This window comes from Sceloporus occidentalis, unplaced genomic scaffold (genome assembly GCF_023333645.1).
Source record: "Sceloporus occidentalis isolate IW3139 unplaced genomic scaffold, rSceOcc1.0.p SCAF_3, whole genome shotgun sequence".
NCBI classification, from domain to species: Eukaryota; Metazoa; Chordata; class Lepidosauria; order Squamata; family Phrynosomatidae; genus Sceloporus; species Sceloporus occidentalis.
The window spans coordinates 74,619,220-74,644,462 of NW_028316983.1; the positions used below are offsets into that span (position 1 = coordinate 74,619,220).

At 39.1% G+C, this 25,243-nt stretch overlaps 1 protein-coding gene across 1 annotated transcript in view; it reads left to right on the plus strand.

Annotated features, from left to right (window-relative positions):
• The window catches only part of LOC149316237 (fatty-acid amide hydrolase 1-like), a 38,469-nt gene that overhangs the window by 5,691 nt on the left and 7,535 nt on the right, over positions 1-25,243 (plus strand). Inside the window, exons 2-13 of the mRNA XM_089515071.1 lie at positions 924-1,037; positions 1,431-1,574; positions 2,803-2,936; positions 4,277-4,483; positions 6,435-6,475; positions 7,339-7,463; positions 10,821-10,946; positions 11,900-11,997; positions 12,383-12,482; positions 14,943-14,983; positions 18,671-18,710; positions 19,085-19,193. Coding sequence (XP_089371197.1) covers positions 924-1,037; positions 1,431-1,574; positions 2,803-2,936; positions 4,277-4,483; positions 6,435-6,475; positions 7,339-7,463; positions 10,821-10,946; positions 11,900-11,997; positions 12,383-12,482; positions 14,943-14,983; positions 18,671-18,710; positions 19,085-19,193 — 1,279 coding nt within the window. The remainder of the gene's footprint in view (positions 1-923; positions 1,038-1,430; positions 1,575-2,802; positions 2,937-4,276; positions 4,484-6,434; positions 6,476-7,338; positions 7,464-10,820; positions 10,947-11,899; positions 11,998-12,382; positions 12,483-14,942; positions 14,984-18,670; positions 18,711-19,084; positions 19,194-25,243) is intronic.

Below are 25,243 nucleotides of genomic sequence, written 5' to 3' on the forward strand. Positions count from 1 at the left end.
CCACGGAAAAAGGCAGGATTCATTATTGTCCATGGTTTCGCATATCTGTGGAAAGTCTGGGAACGTATCCTCCCATAGATAAGGAGGTTGTACCATATACAGTGGACCCTTGTTATACGCTGGGGTTTGGTTCCAAGATCCCCCGTGGATAACAAAATCCATGGATGCTCAAGTCCCATTAAATATAATGACAGAGCAAAATGGTGTTCCTTATAAAAAATGGAAAATCAAGGTTTGATATTTGAAATTTATACTTTTATTGAACATTTTCAAATCATGTATGCTTGAATCCATGTATAAAAAAATCCGTGTATAAGAAGGGCCGACTGTATGTGTTTGTGCGCATTTACAGTCTTAATTACAGGATGGTATGTAGAACAACGGCCTAAATATCCTAAAGGCACTAGATCCCAGGTGTTCTTGGAAGCTAAGCAGAGTCAGCAACAACCACCTACAAATCCCAGGTACTATAGGCTATATCTCAGAAGAAGGAACTGGCAAAACCAGCTCTGAGTATTCCTTGCCTAACAAAACTATGAAATTCATAGGATTGCCATAAGTTGGCAGGTGACTTGAAGGCATGTGTGTGGCAAAATCAGAGTTTGTTGTCTAATGTTTTTACCTTGTTGCATTTTCCGGCAACTCTTCCAAACAGGATGTTCTTGTTTTAATTGTGTGTATGAGAAATGAATCAGAGCTGAATTCAATACAAGGTGACAATCTTCAGGTGCTAGCCAAACTTTTTTGCTTGAGTTTATGCAATGAAATTTACTTATTCAGGTTTCTCTGCACTGTTCTCAAAAGAAACACAGGCAATGCTGCTTGTGTGGGTGGATTATATGAATAGCTGGAGTGAGCAGCACAGGCTTGTCATCATTGGGAGCTACAGATAATGTACGGAAGTCTTTTTCTTTCTCTTTCAGAATCCAAGCCACCAACCAGAATCCATCTTGTCTTTGACTCTACCTGAACTCTGTAGGAAACTCAGGGAAGGTTTGCTTTCACCTGAAAGTGTCCTGTATACCTACATGGACAAGGTGAGGAGTGACTTCAAACTAATCCAAGGGTAAAGGTCCTTGAAAATTGTAGTTTTGAGATCGCTTCTGTACTATTTATTTATACAGTGCCATTGATCTGTGTGTTGGCTCACAATTGACCTATTTCAGGGCTCACCTAAGTCATTTTTCTTCCCAAGGTGAAGGATAAGGTGGTGCTTCCCACTATCTTCAGTTACATGCGCAAAAGCCAAAAGGAGTACCATTCAAATCTTAGTTCAGAACAACTTCCTTTACTGTATGTGTAAGAAGCAGACTAGCTTGGTGGATACAGAGCACATTATGTCCTGTCTTCCAGCACCTCACTATTGCAGCATTCCTCATAAATCTAGACCATTGCCTCATTCAACTGGCTGTCTTTTCCTGTTTCCTCAGGCTTTGAAAGTGAATAAAGATGTCAACTGTGTGACTGATTATCTTGAAGAGAGTGAATCCCAGCTTCTGCAAATGAAAAGTCAAGGAAAGAAGGGTTTGCTTTATGGAGTTCCTATCAGTATAAAGGACTCAGTTGACTGCAAGGTACAGCCAGAGTGGACCGTGGCCAGGATGCTTGGCATTCATGTGACAAAGCAATAATTGGGCATGGGGTTTCTTAATAGTATGCATGTTTTCTTTTTATGGGTATGCTAAGTTGATGTCTTGAGTTAATTGTAGCAGGTGCCTCTCTGTTTTAAAACAATATTGTTGAATTCTTGGTATACAAAATAAAGAAAGGTTTTTCAGAGGTCAGTCATACACAAATTTTCAGGAAAAACTGCTGCACTTAGTCAAGAGTAGATGATGGGATTGGTATTGCACTGTGCGTCATCCACTTTTGGAACAAGAAATGAAGAATGGATATGGGGCTTGGGATCTAGCAGCTGAGTGGGATTGGAAATTACCGTTTAGGGTAGTTTATACAACCTCTTAATTTTACACAGTGGAACTTGCATCATTTTGAATGGTGATCAGCTTTCATATTTGTCAAGTCTGCTTCACTTCACATACTGAACACCCTCTTTATCAGATAGATTGCAAGAGGAGAGGTGTGTTGGTTGTGACTCACTATATCTTGATGAATGTCTCCTGCCACCCCATGATGTGTCATCATCTCATTATGTGAAATCATACAGACTTACTATACCAGAATCCTTTGAGAAAAGTCTGCAGAGTGGCATTTAACAAAAGTGGTTGTTTGATTAGTTTGTTTTCAAGAGTTAAGTCATACAAAATAGAATCAAGATTAACTTCACTTATGAATAAAGCTGTCCATGCATTGCAAAAAGAATGGTAATCAGTTCATATAAAGATTAATTTGATTTGTTCAAAAGTATGACAAAAAAATGACAAGAATAAGATAAATACTCCATGGTGAAGGTGGTATTTTTAAAAATGTGTGTTCTTCCTTTACTTTGTATGTTTAAAATGTAAGTGAAAGTTATTGACAGTCTGAAGATTTTTTATATAATTTGTCACAAGATTTTTATATGATTTGTTAAGTATGATTTGTATACTTAATGTGTAATATCTTTCCCCTAATGAAAGTGAATGGTTTTTGGTAAACTGAAGGAATGTCACATGGTAGACATTCCTATGTGAGTCTCTGATTCGTATAGAAAATGAAATGAAACCATAATGTATAAAACGTGTTGGGAGGGAGTGTTATTTGTGATGTTTTGTGTTATTTTTTTGATATACTATGGTCAGGACTTGTATGATATATTAAGTTTCTGTGAGGAAGATAACTCATTTCCATATCTTTTTCTAGGGCTTCGTCTCCACACTGGGCCTGGTGAAACGTCTCAACCATCCAGCAGTAGCAGATGCTGTTGTTGTCCAGGTGCTGAAACATCAAGGAGCAATTCCATTTGTAAAAACAAATGTTCCTCAGTCTTTACTGAGGTAAATTTTACCCTCTACTGCCGGTGCTATGTACAGATACTCAGCAACTTATTGGCTGTTTTCAGACGGAATGACAGGCATCTATTTACTAACTGTAAACCTTTTCTGTCCATTTTGTATAACTTGTCTGAAAGCACTTGTTTATAGATAAACAGCAGATATACAAACACTGCTTAGAACTATACTCCAATTGTCACTAGAGAGAGAAAGCACAAAAGGTGTAAACTGGATGCCATGAAACTGGCCCCTGAGTGGTTTACAATGGAGCTTCTAAAGCCAGTCTTTGTTGTGTGTAAAGCATTGAAATACTTGACATTGTGGTGATGACAGTTGGGCAAGGCAGATGGTTTTGTTAGCTCTGCAAAACTCTGGCTGGCTGTCAGCCAGCTAGTCTCTCTTATTTCAACCTGTCTTGAAATTAGCTTCTGAGGAGCAACTGAATGCTTCATGGAATGAAGGCAGAAAGAGATCCTAGATGCTGATAAATTGCAACTCCCATGATCCCACACTATTGGCTATGCATTAGCTAGGATAATAGCAGCCCAGTAACAACTTGGAGGGCCACATGTTTTCCACCTCTGAAGTATGTGCTTCAGAGTTGCCAAGGGGAAAATTTGACAACTTATGTTATGCCCCCTTGTTTAATTTCTTGAACCATGCACAGTTTTTATTTTGGAAAGTTGTCATTCTCATTCTGCTAATCTCCTCATACCTACTCCAGCTCATTCTAGAAATATGATGGCTAGTTATTGTTCTCTTGGTTTGTAGATTTACAATCTACATGCTCAACTGGAAGTTGGAAACTATTACCTTTTGCCTCCTAGTCACCGTGGCAGGCTGTTCTGCTTTCCCTTCCCATGGTACCCAGGAATAACGTCAGCTTGTTGCTAATTTTAGTGAATTTAAAAAATACATTTGCATCATGTTTTAATAAAGAACCTGGAGCATTGCATCTGGTTGCAAGGCATAAGGCAGTCGCAGGGAACTGCTTTGGTTCTTGGGACTGGTGTGCTTCTTTATTCCAATTTGGACCCATCTCAGTGCTCGTTCACAAGAGTTTTGTGCCTCTCTGCATGAAGAAAATCTATTTGTTTGGACAGCAAATGGTTGTGGCAGGTTGTGGTTGTGCCTCTTTCCCACAACTGAGGATGAGGTATAAATAGAAAGCAGGGGCTTTGTGTAGTTGGAGCTTCTCTGGATCCTCAGTGGATAAAGATTCCTCTTCCTAATTAATGAATTGGACAAAGTAAGGGATGGTTCAGGTTGTGTGCCAGACCTTTATCTGAAAGATTTGGGGCTGGCTGTGTCTGTTTTATTGACTGCCTTCTCTTTCTTCTCAGCTATGACTGTAGCAACTTGATCTTTGGCCAAACGGTACATCCTTTGGATCACACCAAAACTCCAGGTGGTTCTTCAGGAGGAGAAAGTGCTCTTATTAAAAGTGGTGGATCCATCCTGGGTATTGGCACAGACATAGGAGGCAGCATCCGTATTCCAGCTGGTTTCTGTGGGATCTGTGGATTGAAAACTACAGGCAATAGAATTAGGTACTAGGCCATGTTAAATCCTTAAATGGCAGCACTTAGCTCACAATACAGAGTTGCCTAAATCCTGTTGTTAGTCTCAAGCACAGTAGATTCAGTGAATCTATGGGAACTTTACAAGTCAACACTGTAAGTTCTGTTAATAATAATTATAATAATTTTATTTATTTATGTCCTGCTCTTTCCTTAGTCTTCAATTCAAGGCAGTTTACAAAAGTTAAAACAGAGACAGCAACATTTTTTACATCATATAAAAGTTAAAAATATAATTAAACTATCAATAAAATTAAAAACAGTTAAAAGCAAACCATAAAAGAAAAGATGGACAAATATAAACAATATGAACAGTCAGTTCTCAAAGGCCTGCCCACACAAAAAGGTCTTTCTTTGCCTACAAAAGTATAGCAAGGAAAGTGCTAGTCTAACCTTTCTAGGAAATGTGTTCAGGAGCCTGGAACCAGCCAATAAGAGGGCCTCTCTGTTCTCATCAGATGTACCTGCGAGGGTGGTGGGAAAGAATGAAGAGCCTCCCCAGAATTATACAATTGGAAGAGACCCCCAAGGCCGATCCAGTCCAACCCCCTGCAGTGCAGGAGCACAGCATCAAAGCACCCCCAACAGATGGCCACCCAGCCTCTGTTTAAAAACCTCCAAAGAACAAGATTCTGCCACACTTCAAGGGAGTCTGTTCCACTGTTGAACAGCTCTTACTGTCAAGAAGTTCTTCCTAATGTTGAGCTGGAATCTCTTTTTCTGTAGTTTGAGAAGATCTCAAGATATGGACAGGCTCATATACAGATTCCCCAAGTCTAGTTTGCTAAGGACTGCCAATTATATTAGGGCCATAGGTAAAAACAGCTGCTAGAAACATTCATAAGAGCTACAGGGGTTTTTTTTGTGGGTTTTTGAGCTATGCAGCCATGCTCTGGAAGGGTTTATTGGTTAGCATCTTCAGAGAATTCATAAGAGCTGATGTATAGGACACTTCCATAGGATCCAGATCTATTGTAAGTGTATAGGCAGGAGACTTTCCAGGATGGGGCAGCAAGTCTTAAGTCCAAGTAGCAAAACAACTTGGCACAGTTATTACACAGACAACATGTTGGACTATTATAATTATTTATTGTTTACTTCTGAGAGGCTGCAGTTCTATACTGACTCACCTGAGTATGCTTTGCCACACTGCAGGAATAAAGCAGTTTGACACCACTTTAACTGCCATGACTCAATGCTATGAAATTCTGGGATTTGTAGTTTAGTGGGGCACCAGAGCACTCTGACACAAAAAGCTAAGTACTGTATCTCACAAAACTACAAATCCCAGAATTCCATAGTCATGGCAGTTAAGTGGTGTCAAACTGCTTTATTTCTGCAGTGTGGTAGCAGCCTATGACACATTAAAGCTGGCCTAACGTACCTCTCAGTAGACATGCACTGTCTTTTGTTTTATTGTGTGCCTCCAAGTCATTTTTGATTTGGTGACCCTAAGGCTAACCTATCATAGGGTCTTCTTGGCAGATTTCTTCAGAGGGGTCTTGCCATTGCCATTTTCTGTGGCAAAGAGAGTGTGACATGCAAAAGTCACCCAGGCATCTTTATGCTTGAGTGGGGATTTGAACCTTGGTCCCCAGAGTCATGGTCCCACATGCAAAACACTACATCACACTGGCCATCAGTCTATTATACAAGCAAAATAAATAGCAGTTTTGAGTTTCCAGAATTTGTTTCCTAGATTCATTCAATCAGTGCTGGCCATTGTTAATTAAAGTGCTTCCTCCCCATGCAGTAGAGGGGAGACTCCAAGGTGCTTGAAACAGCAGTTGTGTTTGGACCTGAGAAAGGTTCCCAATTAGAAAATTAGTGAAACATTGATGTTGAGAACTCAGAGTTCTGACAGCTTTGCCAAAAACTGCTACTAATATTTTTATTTCTTGTTTTGGTGATCTTTCCACAGCAAAAAAGGAATGGTACCAAGCATCCGTGGGCAGAAATCAGGTGGGTGATTTTGCTTGAAGAAAGTGAAAGGTCTTCCTGGTAAATATATGGCAATCCTATTCCATAACTGGTCTTCCCAGTACTACATTGCCTTCATCACCAGCAACACAACAATAACAATACTCATACACATTGCCAGTGCTCAGAGGACATGAAATGAGTTTTATTAACGCGCGTGTACACACACACACACACACACACACACACACTTACTTTGTTGACGTATAGTTCTACAAACATGAGTACTAAATGGTTTTCAAAATGGAACATATTATGGTAGTAGGGGATTGGAAGGTCTCTGTGAGCCCATGTTACATGTTTCTCATCCCTTCCGTGTGTCATCAAGTTTTTCCATAAGTCACTTTGGTTTATTTAATTGTTCAACGCCCATTTTATTTAAAAGCTTCCACTTTTCATAAGGGGAAGTCACACAGAACAGTTTTAGGTGTCAATGGAATTTATTGTCTCCGATATCTGGCGTACAAGCAAATGAATGGATTCTTACTGGACTTACTCTGATTCGTATGAGGAAAAAGAAATTCAGAAAGTTACTTCGTAGATTGTAGCTGCCTGAATCCCCCAGCCAACGTGGATGGTGGCTTTTGACTCTTACAAGAAGGGAATTGCACCTTACTTTGTTTTATAATTAAAGTTAGGGCTTGGAAAAGTTACATTTTTGCATTACAGCTACTAGAATCCCTTTGACACCATGGCAGTTTGGCAAGTTGTTGTGAAAAGGTAGCATTTCTAAGCCCTTAGTTTGGTGATTATTATTCTAAACACAACTTGTTACTGCTTCCAGAAAAGTTTTCTAAGCCCGAAAGAACAAATTGGGAAGACTACCATTCTTTGCTTGATTCTAGTTGCTGCAAGCTTAGGACCTATGGCAAAGGATGTTGACAGCCTAGCTCTTTGTCTGAGAGCTCTCCTCTGTGAGGAAATGTTCCGCCTGGATCCCACAGTGCCACCGCTTCCCTTCAATGAGCAGGTGAGTGGTTTCAAGGTTTGGCTACCCCTCTCTTACATAAAGTAGGAATCATGGGGAAAGAGGGGAGTATTTAAGAAATCTCTCTCTCTTTCCTTTTGGTGGCTGTGCCATATCCAACAACATTGTTTCCTTTCTCATGTACTAATAACCAGAAGGTAAAATAAACATTGTTCACATCTGACTAAAAGCACATGAAAGCAGCTGTAGAGGCTGAGATGGAATGCATGGAATTAGAAGCATGATTCAGATTTCTTTTTCCCATGTGTTTACCTGGGGGAAAAGTGGTTATTTTTGTAGGTGGAAAATTAACCTTTTAAGCTTATTGAATTGAGTTTAAGATAGAAAGAAGAGGGTTGACACAAATAGTTTGAAAATAACTCTTGCCTCTTTTTGTTCAGTTTGTATGGCTGCCATAGCTTTTTTGTTGCTCAGTTGCTGCCACTACCTATTTTTGGAAGAATTTTAAATACTGTTGGCTTAATTGTTTGTTTGGGATAGAACCTTGACTTTTAAGCCAGAGTCCACCTGGCACTGCACCATTAAATAAACAATTATCTTCAGTCTGTCACCAATCTGCCATCACATCCAACATTCACAGCTGATGGGTTCAAGTTGTATTTATGGACCTGCATAGTGAATGTATAGTCTGTCAGGAAGGGCCCATCTCTTCTCATCCATGTCTGGACACAGTTCTATGTGCAGACCTTTACATACAGTGCCCTTAATGGCCTGGGACTAGGTTACTTGGAGACCTGCCAGCTTTCTCACAAACTTGCCCAGGTTCTAAGATCAGCCACTAAAGACCTGCTTTGGGTTCCACCCACCACCCTCTGAAGAGAGGAGGGTGTGTACCAGATATGAAGGTCTTTTCTGCTGATTTTTGGCATTCCATCTCCAAAGAGATTGTCTTGGCGCCATCCTTCTTTTTCTTTCCAGCATTTGTGAGAACCTCTGTCTGCCCTATTGCGAAACAAAAGGGGTAGTCCTATATGCCAGATCCAGTGGCTGAGGATCTTTAGGGACTAGTATAAGTAACTAATTGCACCAGCATCATGTCAATGTACACTGGTGATAAGGGTTTTTTTTTATGCTTTCCCCCAGTGTCTCCCAAGCTGACTTAGAGCATGAATGTAAACAAAATACAGCTGAAATCATTTTAATTACTGATGAATTTTTTTAGAAAACAAACAAGTTAACATGTTAAAACTAAACACTGAATTAAAATACAGTATTTTCCTGTAGTGAACAGAGGACATCCTGTAGTAAAGCTACCTTCAAAGCAACCAGTTAATAGCCTTTATAAAATGATATTTGCCAATTAATGACCAAATACAAAGGTTAAAAGATCTTTGCATGCTAGTGGACAAAGAGTAAATAGAGGACCAGCCTAGCTTCCATGGTAGACCTTATCTTATGTCTCTTCAGCAAATATGCCTGTGGAACTAGCAGGACTGAGAGAAAGCTTTCCCCAGAGATCTCAGAACATGAGCAGCCCTATATGGAGAGCTACAGTCTTTTAGATAGGTTGGACCCAGGCTGTACTCTGCTCAAATTTTGACAAAAAACAAAAAACAAAAACCTCCTTGTGGACCACAGAACTGGGCACTGACATGATAGAGGATAGCTAATCATCACCATCTCAGCCTTTTCCTCCTGATATATTTCCTGCCTTCTTTCCCCTAGACTGTGACTCAAGGCAAAATACATGCGCAATATACCTGAAAGATCTTTAACTGTAATTTAATTACCGGAAATGTTTAAAATGACTAAAAACACACATGGTTATTATTGTGTGCCTTCAAGGCATTTTCAGCTGATAGCAACCCTAACCCTATCATGGTGTTTTCTTGGTAAGATTTGTTCAGAGGAGGCTTGCCATTGCCTGAGGCTTAGAGAGTGTGACTTGCCCAAGGTCACCCAGTAGGTTTCATGGCTGAGCAATGAATCGAATCCTAGTCTCCAGAGCCGTAGCCCACTAAAACCATTATGCCACAATGGCTCTCTAAAGCAACTAAAAACTACAACAAACGTTTTTGCCTGGTGAAGGATCTGGAGATGAGCATCTAGCCTTCATAAGGGAAGAAGTCCCAGGTGCAACCACTGAAAAACCTCTTGCTTGAGCCTCCATCAACATGCATATGAGGTTGTTTTTAAACATGGAAACCCTTCTCGCATATGGTGCTTGATAGGTAAAAACTAGGACTTTGAGTTCTGTTCACAGACAAACTAGTAGCAAGTGAAGCTGTGCTAACAAGGGACACGTTGCTTCCCCATCTTATTGACTGAAGGTTCACATTGGCTGAATATAGGAATATAAGAGGGTGTGTGCCATCAGTGGAGGGTGTTGCCATCAGCAGTGGGCAGGCCCACCAACTCAAGCTTACAAAAGTTACTTCTTTGAATTAACTAAGCTGTGAAACTCTCTTGGGGTTGTTTTGGGTTGCACTCTTTCTGTTGCTGGTAGGCAAAGATCTGCCTGTTTAAACATGCTTTCAACCTTATTGACCAGGGTAGATGAACATGTAATAGACGTGATTTTGAAAATATGTACTTTGCATTGTTTTAATTGTTTTTAAATGAATGTCTTAAAAGTAGTGTTTTAACTGTTATACTTACCATATATGCTCAACTCTAAGTCAGCCTCATATATAAGTTGAGGGTGGGCTTGGGGGCCAAAATTCTGTGACTCAGCGACAAGTGGAGGGTAAAACCTTGGGGCATATAACAAAGAATATAAAGGTTTGAAGCAAAGGAAAACAGTGCCAAAGAACTTACAAAATTTCAGCAGGCATCACTGTTTGTGATCACACTAAAGGCTGAATAGATGAGAGAACAGAAGGGGGTTCGTGCTTCCAGAACAGATTGCCTTTCACCAGGGGATGCTTTCTCGCTCTCTCTCTCTCTCTCTCTCTCTCTATCTATCTATATATATATATATATATTTGTGTGTGTGTGTGTGTTAAAGTACAGTACTTACATTGACCCATGGATATGTCAACTTGGTTTTTAAATTTTTAGACTTATACATGAGCATATACACTACTATTATTTTAGGTGTTCTGTTTTACACATTTAAGTCACTTTAAGTCCTGTTTGAGAGAAAAGAGGGATATAAATCATATAAGTAAAATAAATGCAACTTCCAGAGTCACCCAGCCAGCCTGGCCTGGGCTGGTTGAGGGATTCTGGGTGCTGTAGTTCAAAAGAGTAATTTTTCAAGTTCTGCCACAGATTTCCACATGTTCTATTTCACATATTAACCTGGCCTGCTGGCTGACTCATGCAAATTCCAGTAGGGATTGTTGAATACCGAGATCACTCCAAAATTCTTTTCTCCCCCTTCCTTCACGGCTCCAGGTGTACTCTAGCTCTCAGCCTCTTCGAATAGGATATTACATCACTGATTCTTTTATTATGCCAAGTCCTTCCATGAAAAGAGCTGTACTGAAGACCAAGGAGCTCCTGGAAAAGGCTGGCCATGTGGTATGTACCCTTCATTCTAAATCCTCACCCAGTGCTTAGCAGTATTAGAACTTGGCATGAGAGTGGTCATTTTATTTCTGAGCCACCTTAGGTCCCTTCTGAAGAGAAAGGCAGCACAGAAATGGAGTAGGAAGTGGTTATGCCTCTTCTTCCTCAGTGCTGTGTTCTAGATGAAAATACCTTCCATCACTTAAGGTAGAAAATGAATATCATTCCTAAAGGGTACATGTGCTTTGGCCTGATCTCAGATCATATCCAGACACTGTATTTCTACAAGGTGTAAATATAATGAGGGTTCGGGGTTGATGCTGCTTCATCACCTTGTGGCAGATGTCTTGAAAATGTCTTCATTTTTACTACATTATCTTCTACTAATGTGCAAATTAATGAGACATAGATTTTAAATTATGATTTCACTTCTTACTTTCAGAAGCTTTCATTAACTGAAGAAATGTATGAAATGTATATATTTCTGGGTGTTTTTCTGTGATCCAAAGGGAGTGCCTAGTGTATTCTGGGTTTCTTTATCTCAGCTCAGTGTTAGTCCTCTTTGATCCATACTGAATCTTAGCTACAAAGAATTTATATGTGGTCAAAAATCTCTGGATGGCAATCCAACAGAATAACACACAATCTATAATGGCTATATTTAAAGTGTGATGAATATCTGTAGCTGCTTCTGCCATGGCTAGAGGACATGTGGGGAAATGTAGAAGTTTCTAATTCTTATGCCTCCAAAAGGCTGAGCAGTTACACCTTTAATCTGTTCACTGAACATCTTTCCTTCCTTTAGAATCATTTTTGTTATCATTGCCAGGAGAATTGTCTCTCTGCCTTACTGTTTCATGCAAAAGGGTTTAGTTGAATGGGCAAGTTATTTCTTGTCTTCTTGTGTTTTACAATGATAACTATTTTCATATAATTTTAATTAATTATTTTTATTTTTCCTCCAGCTGGTTCCCTTTAAGCCCATCCGTATGGAATACATGGTGTATAACATTTGTGTCAGAGGCTTCTTTATTGATGGTTGTGCCACATATCTAGAAAGCTTGTAAGTACTATGTTATGTAAAAAATAGATGCATGAGCTGTGTTACATCCTTCCATTCATGTATTAGGGGAGGATATGGAAACCAAGGGAAAGTGGAATAAATAATTTGTGTTGGCTTTCACTGTAAAACACATTAGACCTGAGCCAAGTGTTGTCAGGATGTACATCTGAAGAATAGAATGAAATAGAGATAAGAGATGAAATAATGCATAACTAATTCACAGTGCATACACTGAATCCTTATGGAGTTCACATGTGTGATAGCTGAGGATTCTATAATATTGTGCCACTTGTGATGGTCAAAGTACTGGAGCTGGGAGACTGAGGGCTAAAATGATAAATCATTTTGAAGATTACCTAGTCTGATGGTCTTGGTTGTTTTTCAGCAAAGGCGAGTTGGCGGATCCCTCAATAAAGGATTTCCTGCTCATGGCAAAATTTCCTAATTGGCTGCGACATCTCCTAAGCTGGATCGTCAGACCAATAGTAAGGCTTGTTTCTTCGTTGACATGCCCTAATCTGCTGAAAAAAGCAACCATAATTGTTATAAATACAGGGTTTTCTTTGTATTTTTAAAGGATATTCTTGTTAGCAAAACCACTCTTACCTATGTCTGATAATATGTGCATGTAAAATACAGAGAGAGGAAGGGTGTAGTAAGATGTTTAAATGGTATAAGGCAGATCTATCTCCCTAGGGAGGGGCAGGGGATGTTATAAAAATGTCTATCCCTAGTCTTTACCCATCATACCATTGCAACTATGGCAGCACCCAGAGGAGATTTTTTGAGCCTAATCTTAACAATTAGGTAGAAGCATATGGGAGAAAGTGCTCCTAGAGGGACACTGGCTCTAAGCCATTTAAGATATATACGTAGAAATTCACCACACAGCTACTCCTAGTTTCTCCAGGCTCCTTCAGTGACAGCATTTAAGAAACTTGAGAGGGGCACAGGACAGGAGGGACACACTTCAAGGGTATGGACTGAAACAAGAGAGAGAGTAGAGGTAAATGGTGAGAGTGGCAGAATGCAAGAAACATTTGCAAGGGCACAAGATGAGGTGAAGGAAAGAGTAGGAGGGTAGTAAGATTCAGCAGTGGAAGTGGCTGTAGGTGAGAAGCAAGGGAGAGAGGCATTGTGGGGGAATGTAAGTGACAGTGTGCAAGCAACAAAGAGCATAGCACAAAAATGTGAAGTGAAGGAATAGGAGGAAAGACATGTGTGAAAAACATTATGTAAGAAGCATGCAAGAGGTGCATATTGTGATAGCAATAGCAAGTACTGTATATACTCGACTAAGTTGACCTCATGTATAAGTCGAGGACAGGTTTTGAAGCCAAAAGTATGGATTTTGATATGACCCATGGATAAGTTGAGTGTAAGACTTAGAGGCATGTAACAAAGAATGTAAAGGATTAAGCACAGGAAAACAATGTCAAAGTAAAAAAAAATATCCAGCAGGTATAACTGTTCATGCCCATCATAAAGGCTGGATGGATAAGAAAGTAGAGGGAAGGTCAGTGCTTCCAGGACAGATCACACTTTTGTCTTTCACCAGGAGTGGTCCATTTTTATGATTTAAAGTACAGTACTTACATTGACCCATGGATAAGTCGACTCAGGTATTTTGGGTTAATTTTTTGACCAAAATTTCTAGACTTATATATGAGTATATACAGTATATTTCTATACCACTTACCAATGTACTAAGTAGTTTACAAAGTACAGTGGACCCTTGTTATACGCTGGGGTTTGGTTCCAAGATCTCCCGTGTATAACAAAATCCATGTATGTTCAAGTCCCATTGAATATAATGACATAGCAAAATGGTGTCCCTCATAAAAACTGGAAAATCAAGGTTTGATAATTGAAATTTATACTTTTTTTGAACATTTTCAAACCGTGTATGCTTGAATCCGTGTATAAAAAATCCGTGTATAAGAAGGGTTGACTGTATAAGCTAATTGCTCCCAACAAGCTGGGTACTTGTTTTAGTGACCTACAGAATGATGCCAGGCTGAGTCGACCCAGAACCCCAGGCTGGTATGTGGTTTGTGAGTGAGTGGCTGCAGTACAGGCCTTTAACCAGAGATGGAATAATCACTCTAGCCTAGATGTAAATCCTCAACTTTTTCCCCCTTGCATGCAAAGATAAATAAAGACAGTTATTTTCTTTCTACTAAGGGAGAAATAACTATTTCTCTGCCGTATTCTCCCAATATTTTATTGTCCTGAGGTATTGTAGAAAAATTATTCTACAGAGAAAAACAGGTTTTCTCCTCAAAGCTCCCCACTTTTTCTCTCTGCAGAATAATTCCTCTGTAACACTTCTGGAGGTTGCACAGAATTCTCATTGGTCTACTGTTCTCCTTTGACAATTTTCTGCTGTTGGGAAACCCATTTTTCAACCTGGGAATGAACAATTATGATATTCTTTCCAAGGTGCTTCATTTTTTAAAAAAAACATTGGTATGCTTTTTAATTTTATATATTTAACTGTTTTTAAAATGTATTGTTTTAGCTTATTCATCTGTGAGCCAGCTTGGGTGAAAGGTGAGATATAAATAAATGAAATAAATAAATAAAATAATTCTTACGCTAGCTTAGAAGATCACAAGACATGTAATAGCCTTCATTCCAAGCCAGTGAAAAACTCCAAACGCATTGAGAGGAACTGACAGGAGGCTAAGTTATATTTAAGAAATGAAGGTATCTCATGTCTTGAGGAATGTGATTTTAACAATAGAGTCCAAAAATCGAGGGCAACAGAGCAGTGTGTATTTTGAAATCCAGGCTAATGTGAAGAAAATGATAACGAGGAAGAAGAAGCAAAAAAACAAAGGACTGTCTACCTGTCTGAACAGTGGGTAGAATGAGTAAAAAAATTCTATATGGTGTCTAGCAAATACAAAATTTCTTGTGTTGATTCTTCTTTATTTCCTTAGAGTTCTCGTACATCAAACATGTTTGGAAACATGACAGAGAGGTAAGGACTGATTGGTGAAAAAATAGTTTCTTCATCTCTCTTAGGAACAGAGGGTTGTAACTTCTTGGGCTAGTGATTCTACCTTTCCCTCCATTGCATCAGAAGATTTGAATGGTTTCTCCCACCGATAACCTTGTGGAGCTTTGGTTCACCACATCCCTTGCCTGCTGAACTCTACAGCAGTTAAGCAACAAGCAGAGTTTGGGAAAAGTATTTCTTTGGACGAAAACTCCCCAAATTTAGAAAACTAAACTGGTGGCCATACTGACTGGGGGATTCCGGGAGCTGTAGCTCTAGAAATTGACTTCATCAAGTTCTTGCAAAAAAGGTAGTAAATAGGCCTAGAGAGGATATGACTGGGAGAACACAATATTTGTCTTCACTCTTGTTGCTCAAGGAGTGAGTTACTCAAGTTGTTCATATATGCTTTCTGTATTGCCAACACTTTCCCTCTGGCCACCCTCAATAATACTTACTGGCTAAAGGCTAAGTTAGTTGAATATCCTGTCAGGGATGCCATACAGGCCTTCTTGCAATTGCAGCTTCAACTTGCAACCCTACAAATGAGAGACCTCCAAGATCCCTGGTTGTCAGCAGCCATACTTAGGTATTGCAAACAGAGGCTTGTGGTTTCCTTGATTGAATCAATCCATCTCTAATGTGATCTTTCTCTTTCTTTATCACCTTCCATTTTACTGAGCATTATTGATTTTGATAGTGAGACATGGTATCTCAAAACTACAAAAGCTTCCATTTAGGTTTGTAGTGAGAATTCAGAGTTAATTTGCTCTTAGACCCTTTTATTTCTACAGTCAGCCCTCCATATCCATGGATTTTGCATCTATGGATTCAGCCATTCACAGCTTGAAAATATTCAACAACAACAACAAAATCCAAAAAGTAATCCTTGATTTTGCCATTTTATATAAAGAATACAATTTTACTGTGCCATTGAGCATCCACAAATTTTGGTATCCACAGGGAATACCAAGAGCTTGGTGTAAATTTGGCATTCCATGATATCCATAAGACTTTCCAGCATCACCACATTTCAAATGAATTCATTTTCTTCCTGTCAGCTTTCCTCACTGTCAAGTTTTCACAACCATGCATAAAAATGTTCTATGCCTTTGCTCAGTCACAAATTAATATTAAGAGTGTAGTCAAGAAATCAGAAGACAAAGATGTGGAAAAGCCACAATGAAAGAACTAGATAAGATCCCTAAGTGTAAAGATATATCAATAAATACCAAAGTCAAAATCATCCTTTTCATTGTGGTTCCCATTTCAGTGTATGGTTGTGAAAACTGGGCAGTGGAGAAAGCTGACAGTAAGACCCATTAGAAAATTGGTTTTGGAAGAAAGTTCTCTGGATCCCATCTTGGAAGACATTTTTTTGAAAAGCTGTCCATGTTAAAATTTGCTTACACACCAAAAAGGAAAAAGTAGGGTACAGGTGCTGGGGACAGGATTTTCTCTCAGAAATATATTTGTGTGCCAGGAAATATTTAAACATCCAATGGTGGACTGTAAAATATAAATATCTGAATGCTTGCATCTTCCCAGGACCAAACTAGGTATTAAAGGGAATATACATCACCTGCAATGTAATAAGTTTTCCTTCCCACAGTGAGATTTCAATAGAATGCATGCCTCAACAATCAGACTTGCCAGTTAAACCAAGGTTTATTTTCCAGTGACAAAATAATACATATTAAATGTATGGATGAGGAAAATCACATTCTATGACACAATATCTTTCACCACCTGAGGGAGCACTTCTTTTAAAAATGTGCTAAATGTACAGTCAGCCCTTGGTATCTGCTGGGGTTTGGTTCCAGGACTCCCCATGGATACCAAAATTAGTGGATGCTCAAATCCCATAAATACAATGTCATACTGCAATGGTGTCCCTAATATAAAATAGCAAAATCAAGGCTTGGTTCTTGGGATTTATATCCATTTGAAATATTTTCAAGCTGTGCATGGTTGAATTCATGGATAAAGAATCCATGGATATGAAGGGCAGATGGTATTGTCTAATATGATTGTCAGCAAAGGTCCAGGTGATTTCTATATTAATTCAAAGAAGGTAGCTGAGACACTTGATCAGGGAGAAAAGAACTTGAGAAGTCATACCAGGACTCCCTTAATTGACATGTGCATATAAAAAACCAAGGTTTGGAAAATTGATGTTTTTGTACCAAAGACTGCCAAATCCCTAAGCCAGCTTGTCCAAGGATGCTGGAAGTTGTGAAGTCAAAGGCTTTCATGGCCAGCATCCATAGTTTTTTGTGGCTTTGGGGGCTATATGGCTGTGTATCTTGAGAATGTGACCACATAGCCTGAAAACCCACAAAAAAAGATACTGGGAGTTGTTGAAGAACTTAATTTTTACAACCCCTAATATCAGTGTAACACTAGATAAGATGGAGGGAGGGACTTCTTCTAGTGTCAGAAGGAACTTTCTAATTTGAGCATGTAGAGAGATCTTGTAGCACCTTTGAGACTAACTGAAAGAAAGAAGTTGGCAGCATGAGATTTGCTAGACAGATGCATTGAGAAAGTAGACTGAAGTCTAGGAAATCTCAGGCTGCCAACTTGTTTCTTTCAGTTAGTCTCAAAAGTACTACAAGATCTCTCTCCATACTGATTTTACAGACTAACATGGCTTTATCTTTGATTTCTAAATTGAGTACTAGAATAGAAGTCTGAACCAGAGGGAAAAAGTCTGAAATAGAAGGTTCCAATTCTGTAGCTGAGATAATACATATAATAAGCAATCTGTTCAAAATGTATCTAAATATTTTACCTAAGTAACTGCTTTGTGTTTGTTGGTGAAATAATATTGGGATATTTTGTTACAGTCTCCACTACCTTCCTCTGGTTTTGAGTCTATATCAGATGTGTATATGTGTGCGTATATGTTTGCTATAATTATGAGAGTTAAAGACATGCTTTAAAATAAAACCCCATGTTCTTAGAATTTTGAAGAAACCTTGAGATACTGTGCTAAAAGCTGACAGTCATAATCAACCGACAGTTAAGTTTCTGGGGACCTAAAGCTTATGTACTTTGCTGCTGAAAAAAATAGTCTTGATCAGGAAAAAAAAGCAGTCTAAACTAACAATATCTGTATATAACAACATTTTAAGAGTAAAGCTAGACTTCACAAGGGAAGTATTTGGCTCCCATTTCCATCTTTCCTTATAAGAAAAATGTAATATGGCTCTTTGGAAGGGAATAAGACTGAGCTTGAACTATGCTTTTTTTTCCTTCAGTCTTTTTCCTGCAAGGCATTCAAATGAGAATTAACACTGGAATCAAGGGGGAAACAGTTTGTGTTGAGGGGGATGTGGGGTTTTTTTGGGGGGGGGGTTGCTAGGAGTTTATTTATGGACACAAGAAGTCTAAAGTATCCATTCCTCCCACTCAGTGGTTCTTCCCTGCAAATGGCATATTAGTTCCTTTATTAGTTATATCAGGAACAGTCTTTGGCTAGGTAATGGCTTGGTCTGGCATTAATGTACAACAGCCTTCCCCATGCTGGATGGGAATGGTGGGTTTTATAGTCCAACACATCTGGAGAGCACCAGGTTGGGCAAGACTGGTGTAGATCAGATTAACATGGAAAGCCAAAGCTATTTCTTGCTTACTTTTACTTCTTTCCTCTTTTTCAAATTTTAGGCCTGTGAAAGAACTTTGGAAACTTCATTCTGAAATTGAGGTAAAAATTATTTTAAGGCTTTTGAGTCAATTTTCAGGAACATCTGTTTTATTTAGATGTTTGAAATTATATTAAGAAAATTTAGCTTCTAGGATTGTCCATGTGACCTCATGGAATCATAGAGTTGGAGGAGACCAACATCTTGGATTGACCCCAGAAAGCAGTTGGCAACCAGTCAATACTGGAATAATACTATATTGTTGCCATGCATTAAAGAACAACATAGCCTGGTGCATTTTCACCAATGGAAGGTTTCAGACCCTCTTCAAGAGTACTCCCATGTACAGCATATTGCAGCAGTTAAGAAAATGTGTAATTAAGGCATGAATGCTGAAGTCTCTCCCTCTCCCTCTCCCTGTTTCTCCCTTCCTTAGGAATACTGCCAGGAATTCATTGCTGAGTGGAAGAAACTGCAGCTGGATGTGATGCTTTGCCCTGCACTAACTCCTGCATTTAAGATTGGATTTCCTGGAAAATTTTCAAGTACTTGAACATTATATGTGAAATCAGATTTCCAGAGGGCACTGAAATTCTTTAGAATACTTTCAAATATTCATTTCTTAGCTGAGTTAGAAATGAAACAGTTCTACATAGCTCTTTGAGGAATTTTCAGAAACTAGTTTTCTTTGACAAAGATGTAAAATGTCTTCCCAGCTTTATAATTACAGCTGTCTTCTTTGTTTAACTTTTTGGCTTACTGTTTTTGAAAAATTCTTTTTCCCAATTCAGAACCTGCGGAATAGCCTTCCCCAGACTCTCAGATCTTTTGCACTACAACCCCCATCATCATCAAACAGCCATGCTGGTAGGTGGTGTGGTCCAAAACATCTGAAGAGAACCAGGCTAGTAAAAAATGTTCTACAATTCAATTGATATAAGGAAACCAAGTATTGAATGTCGCCTGCATGTTGGTGCCAATGCATCTCACACCCCCAGATGGCCCTTTTCAGCAGTTCTGTCTAGATCAGGACTGGGCAGTAGTACTTTGGACATCACTGCTGCTTTTAGGTATTTCATTTTAACTTATAAGGCGATTTGGTTCCCATATGGGGAGAAAAATGAGATATAAATTAAATTAATTATTTTTTAAAAAAACCTGTAGTTCCCATTAGTCTCTGCCAACATAGCAAATGGCGAGGCACGGTGGGAGTTGCAAATCAATAATATCTGAAAGAGCACATTTTGCCATCCTGATGGAGATGTTAAAATAGCGTAAGAAACAGAACTGATCCCTATGGGACACCATTAATTAGCGTTAATGGTCAATCCATAGTCAATAGAAGGAGTGCACCTGTGCTTAATGGGTGAATGATGCATATCAGGTGTTCCATTCCAATTCTCACAGTGGCAAATCTGTAACCCTTCCATGAGAGCAAGTACAGGAGGGCCTCCGCGTTTGCTGTGGTTAGGGGCACAGGACCCACATGAAAGTGGAAAAACCACAAATAAAAACACACTACATTTTTAACCTGAGAGAACATTTCTCTTGGAATCTCTTAAGTTGTCCAGCAGAACTATGGTCAGCATCTGCCAGAATTTGACCATAGAATCATGCTGGAGGACCTACAAATGCCTAGAAAGTGTTTTCTCTATGAATCTCTGTTGTTTTCCTTTGTCGACAATTGGAAATAAACTTATGGATTTTCAATTACTAGGTCCTCTTGCCAATCCTATTGCTCTGCCAATCCTAGAAATTTAAGTTTCCTGAAATTTCTGTTACACCTCCACCACTAGATTGCAAATGCACACCCTTCTCTGAAAGCTCCACAATTGCTGGGAATGACACATCAGTACCAACAGCATGCATGGCATGAGCTCTCACAATGAGAGAGATGATCTGGGCTTAAAACTCCAAGTCTATCCCTTTAAGACTTCCCACTTTGTGGGAAGAGGAGGGAGCTGGGTGGAGTAGCTTGGGCCAAGATAAATACAATCTAAGCTTCAGATATTGTTGGAGCAAGCTGCTTACTTAAGAGTATTCCTGAGTGCTGCAGCATCTGGCCCTGATTTGAACCCCTTGGGCTTCTTTTACTGACTGCTACATGACAACAAGTAATGTTTTGAAGACCCATGCATCTGGTTAATCTATTATGGTAAGGTGGGAACAGACAACATCTTTGACCCAATTCTACCCCTTGGAACCTGCTGGCAGATACATGAATTGTCCCTGCCCCTCTGATGTTGTTGTCAAAATTTAGTACTTCAGTGGCAGAAATCATAAAAAAATTAAATCCACATCATACTAAACAAACAAGGTACACAGGGAACATGTATATTGTTTTTAAGCACAACAGTAGTTCTGTAAGCTTCTAGGAAGTTCTGCCCACTAGTGAATTTGTCATTGAAATTCAGCACTGTGCTGCATTTTTTTAAATGGCACCTTCCCTTACAAACAAGGTGTGAAGGGAATATGTGTCCTGTTGTCAAACAAAAATTGTACCTCCTGGAGAGTAGGGTGGACAACTGTGCTTGAAAACCGAGTGGCCCTTCCTGTTTAACTTCAAGGAAATTTTTGGTTTTTTGTTTGTTTTGCTCCTACTGAACAGTAGCAGCAGGCTTGCGGGGCGTGTGTGTGGAGGACTACAACACTGCATGGGCATCTGCATGGTGCTCACCCCATGGGAAGGCTTTTCAAATGTTACGGCTGTCATATGGAGTGCCTACTAAACAGAGAAGACATGGTAGCTGTCTCCACCATGCAAACAGCCACTATGACAGTGATAATAAACATAAGAGACATGCAGTCAGCACTCCTCATTTGTGGCTTTAAGTATTTGCAGATTTGATTAATATGTTCTCTCTACGAATCACTAGGTCCTCCACAGAAATTCTGCTGGATGATGACCACAGTGTAGTGCTGGAGAACAGAGATTCATAGAGAAAACACTTTCCTTTGGCTTTAAATGGGTATGCATTCAAATTTAGGGCAGAACTTTCCCAAAGGCACTGATCATTTAAAATCATGAAAACCTCAAGTTAAAACACCAATTTTCCAAAATTTATCTACAATATACACAAAGGCAATTTCCAATTTTTATAATTTAAACAATTTCAATTTCCCCAAACAACAAGTTTCTACCTCTGGGTTGCTCCTGGCCACTGTCTAACACACAAAGCTAATTCAAAACCCTCTTTTCTTGTCATGTGGGGGCCTTCTTCCCTGATTTGCACCTCTCTCTACAGAGTCTATCTCTATCTTTTCTATCTCTTCCACAATTTGGGCCAAATCAATCTGAACCTTGAACACAGCTTCTTTAATACTAGTTAATCTCTCATCCTTTTTAAACACCAATTCTCTGCAATTATTCAACCCAGGTGGGCTTTTTCCAACAGTCTTATACCAATAGAAAATATACAAATAATCATTGAGTAACCCTCTTTCTGGCTCCAATGTTTTAGAATACAACTGCAAGACAATGTCAATATCTATACCACCCTCTCTCGGCCAATTTGGCAAAATCTGACTCCAAACATCTTTACACAAAAAGATTAATCGCTCCTTTTTCAAACGTTTCCCCATGCCTTTCCTAATGTAATCCAAAGGAGTTTAACCTCCCTCAGCCATCCTTAGACACAAAACAACAAAAGACCACAAGCACAATTTCAACAGGCGCAAACACTATAGGATTAGGATTTAAAAGTACACACTGGACAGATTGCAAAACCCACAAATCTCAGACACTACATACAGACAAATTCCACATGTTATATACCCACGTTTTACTCTTTACTGCAGCTCAACAGTCTTTACTGGAGCCTCCACCACAACCAGACAGAATGAAACAAAATATCACAACCATAATTTATACTCACAATAGACCAATGCTCTCCTCCAACTCTCCACCAGCACCTAACTTCTAGCTATTTAAAACAAAATACCACAGAAGGGAAAGGTTTGCCACCACACAAAAAGTAAAACAATTTATTGGCACTTGGAGATCAGTAGATTAACTACCCCCAGTACAACTGAGCAAGTGCCTTATACTTCCACACTGATCCCACACTTTGGCAATCAATACTTACACCACAATCTACCTCCTTTCAGTTCCCAGTTCCTTGCTTATGTTCTCTAGGGGCCCGGTTCCTGAGTTTTGGCAAGAAGGCTTCTCTGGGCAGAACCTTTGCTACTGGCTCAGCTAACACAGGGAGGGGGTCGTTTCTCCCACTCGCATCCAAAGATTTGGACCGGTCAACGAGGCTCCCTTTTTAGTTCACTTTTCCCTATATTTTATACTTTACCTGTTCCTGAAGAGATGATTTGTTCTTTTTCTGTTTTTTCCCCTTTCCTTTTTCCCCCAGTGAATTTTCAAATTACTAAGTGGTCTCCTTGGCTAGACTCTGTTCCTACCACTTGAGCCAATCCTTATCTTTAGCCCTCTTCAATTAAAGGTATTGAAGTGCGCGCAGGGCCTTGATAAGAATCTACCCATAGTAGAAACATGTGCAGCCAGGAAAGAGTTAATTTCTCCCACTCTTTGCCAATTCCTGCTTGCCTTGGCTCCTGGCTGGCTCGCCAAATATGTAACAGAAATTTCAGGAAACTTAAATTTCTAGGATTGGCAGAGCAATAGGATTGGCAAGAGGACCTAGTAATTGAAAATCCATAAGTTTATTTCCAATTGTCGACAAAGGAAAACAATGAACTCAGTGGAATTCAAGTTCCAAAAGCTGAGACCCCGAACAAGACAAAATGGCTCTTTTTATATTATTCAAGACAAAGAAGCTTCTTCAATACACCTGATTGGCTAATTACAATTTAAACATACAGAATTCTTACAATCAGAACAGAAATACATGCATACATTAAAACTGCATCATCACTCCTTACCCCCTCCTGTAGGAATTCAGTAGCTTTCCTCCTAACCTTGCTTCTGAATGTCCTTATCTCAGTAGTTTATGTTATGTCTTTTTACTGGTGCCAGCTTCCATCCAGGTCAAGATGCACTCATTATTCCTTTGCTCTAGTTTTTCTAAACTCCAAGCCTTTATTTCAAAAACCATCTCTCTGGCTGACAAAGGTGACTCCATCTTTCTATAGTTTTTTATTTCAACAAGGAATATTTCCACCACATTCCCCCCTTTTGATGTTTCATCAATATTCATATTGCATGATACTATCAACTATTAACTATGTTTATATGACACTCTAAACTCAGAACAAAACAAACCTGTCTAGCAGTTACCAAAATATTAATATTCTTACCATCACCAGGCAATAACATCTTCCAGTCGGTCCAATTTCAGAAAGACAGTGTATAGCACACATATTCTCATTGCTTTTAACCCTTTGGCACTTTTGTTGGATCTGATTCTCTGGAGTTTACTCTTGCCACCAAGCTAATCTTCTAATAGTGATGTATTGTGTATTTGTTTCATGATTCAATAGGAAAACTCCACTATAAAGAATATTGTATCTGCTGTCAGAATCACATGTCATTGAGAAACTATAATTTTTAGCCTGGTTACAGACTCTTGCCAAGCAACTGTTACTATGCTTCTCTGGACTACTCTCATAACAGAATAGGAATGCCCAGGGTGCCGCATGTTTCAGATGTTCCTCCACTCCAGGGGCATCTTCCATCTCACGTTTCCTCAGGGAGATCACTATGGAATAGCTCTTGTTGTGTAATGCCATTTAATCAGAATAGATCTGGCCTTCACACTTTAAGACTATCTCCAGATGTATAAAAGTCTCCCTCCTTTCAAAGAGCGTCCTGAGAAAAAACTTACCATGCTTGACTTGAATTTTATGCCAATTCCACAGTTAACAATAGGAATCCTGACGACAAACACAATTATGTCTTTGATCGTGGAGCTTGATGAGCTTATTTCTTCTTTTCAATAGGGTTGCTTTATTAACTTTATTGTGAAAATCATATGTTATTGCTTATGTCAGGAACATATGTGCATGTATATGTAGGCTTATGTTTTGGGATGTGATTTGATTTGAGAATATGTATGATTGAACTTTATCACTTTTAGCATTAATTACTTATAAAAACCTCAGACAACAAACAGAAACATAAATAGAGAACACAAACAAGGAATATAGACAAGAAAAAGAGGCAATGTCTCTGAAAAAAATAATATTTTGATGGAGCTTCAGCTCAAACTTGATTGAAGTCCAAGGTGGTGCCCATTTCAGCTTCCGGGGTGTGAAAATGGGACATGCACCTGTATGTGTATTCTTTTTATTATTTTTGTGCATCACTTATAACAGACATATAGGAAATCATAAAAGAGAAAAGGGGTGATAGAGAGCATTTGAAATCTTTCTTTCAGAGGAGCTGGCGTAGAGTACCTGAAGTCCTGGAAAGGTGCAGCCTAGCTTTTCTTGATTGATGGCGAAGTAGAGCCCACTCAGCTTCCGGTTGTAAGTGGGGCTTAAACTTCGTTCCTCTTGTCTGTGCCCCCCCCCTTTTCCCAGGCAAAGGAAAAGCAAAAAACTGAAAAATACTAATTGACAAGTTATTAGAATGTTATGAATACATTAAAGGTATACTTTAGCCACATTTCATTAACTCCCCTCTTAT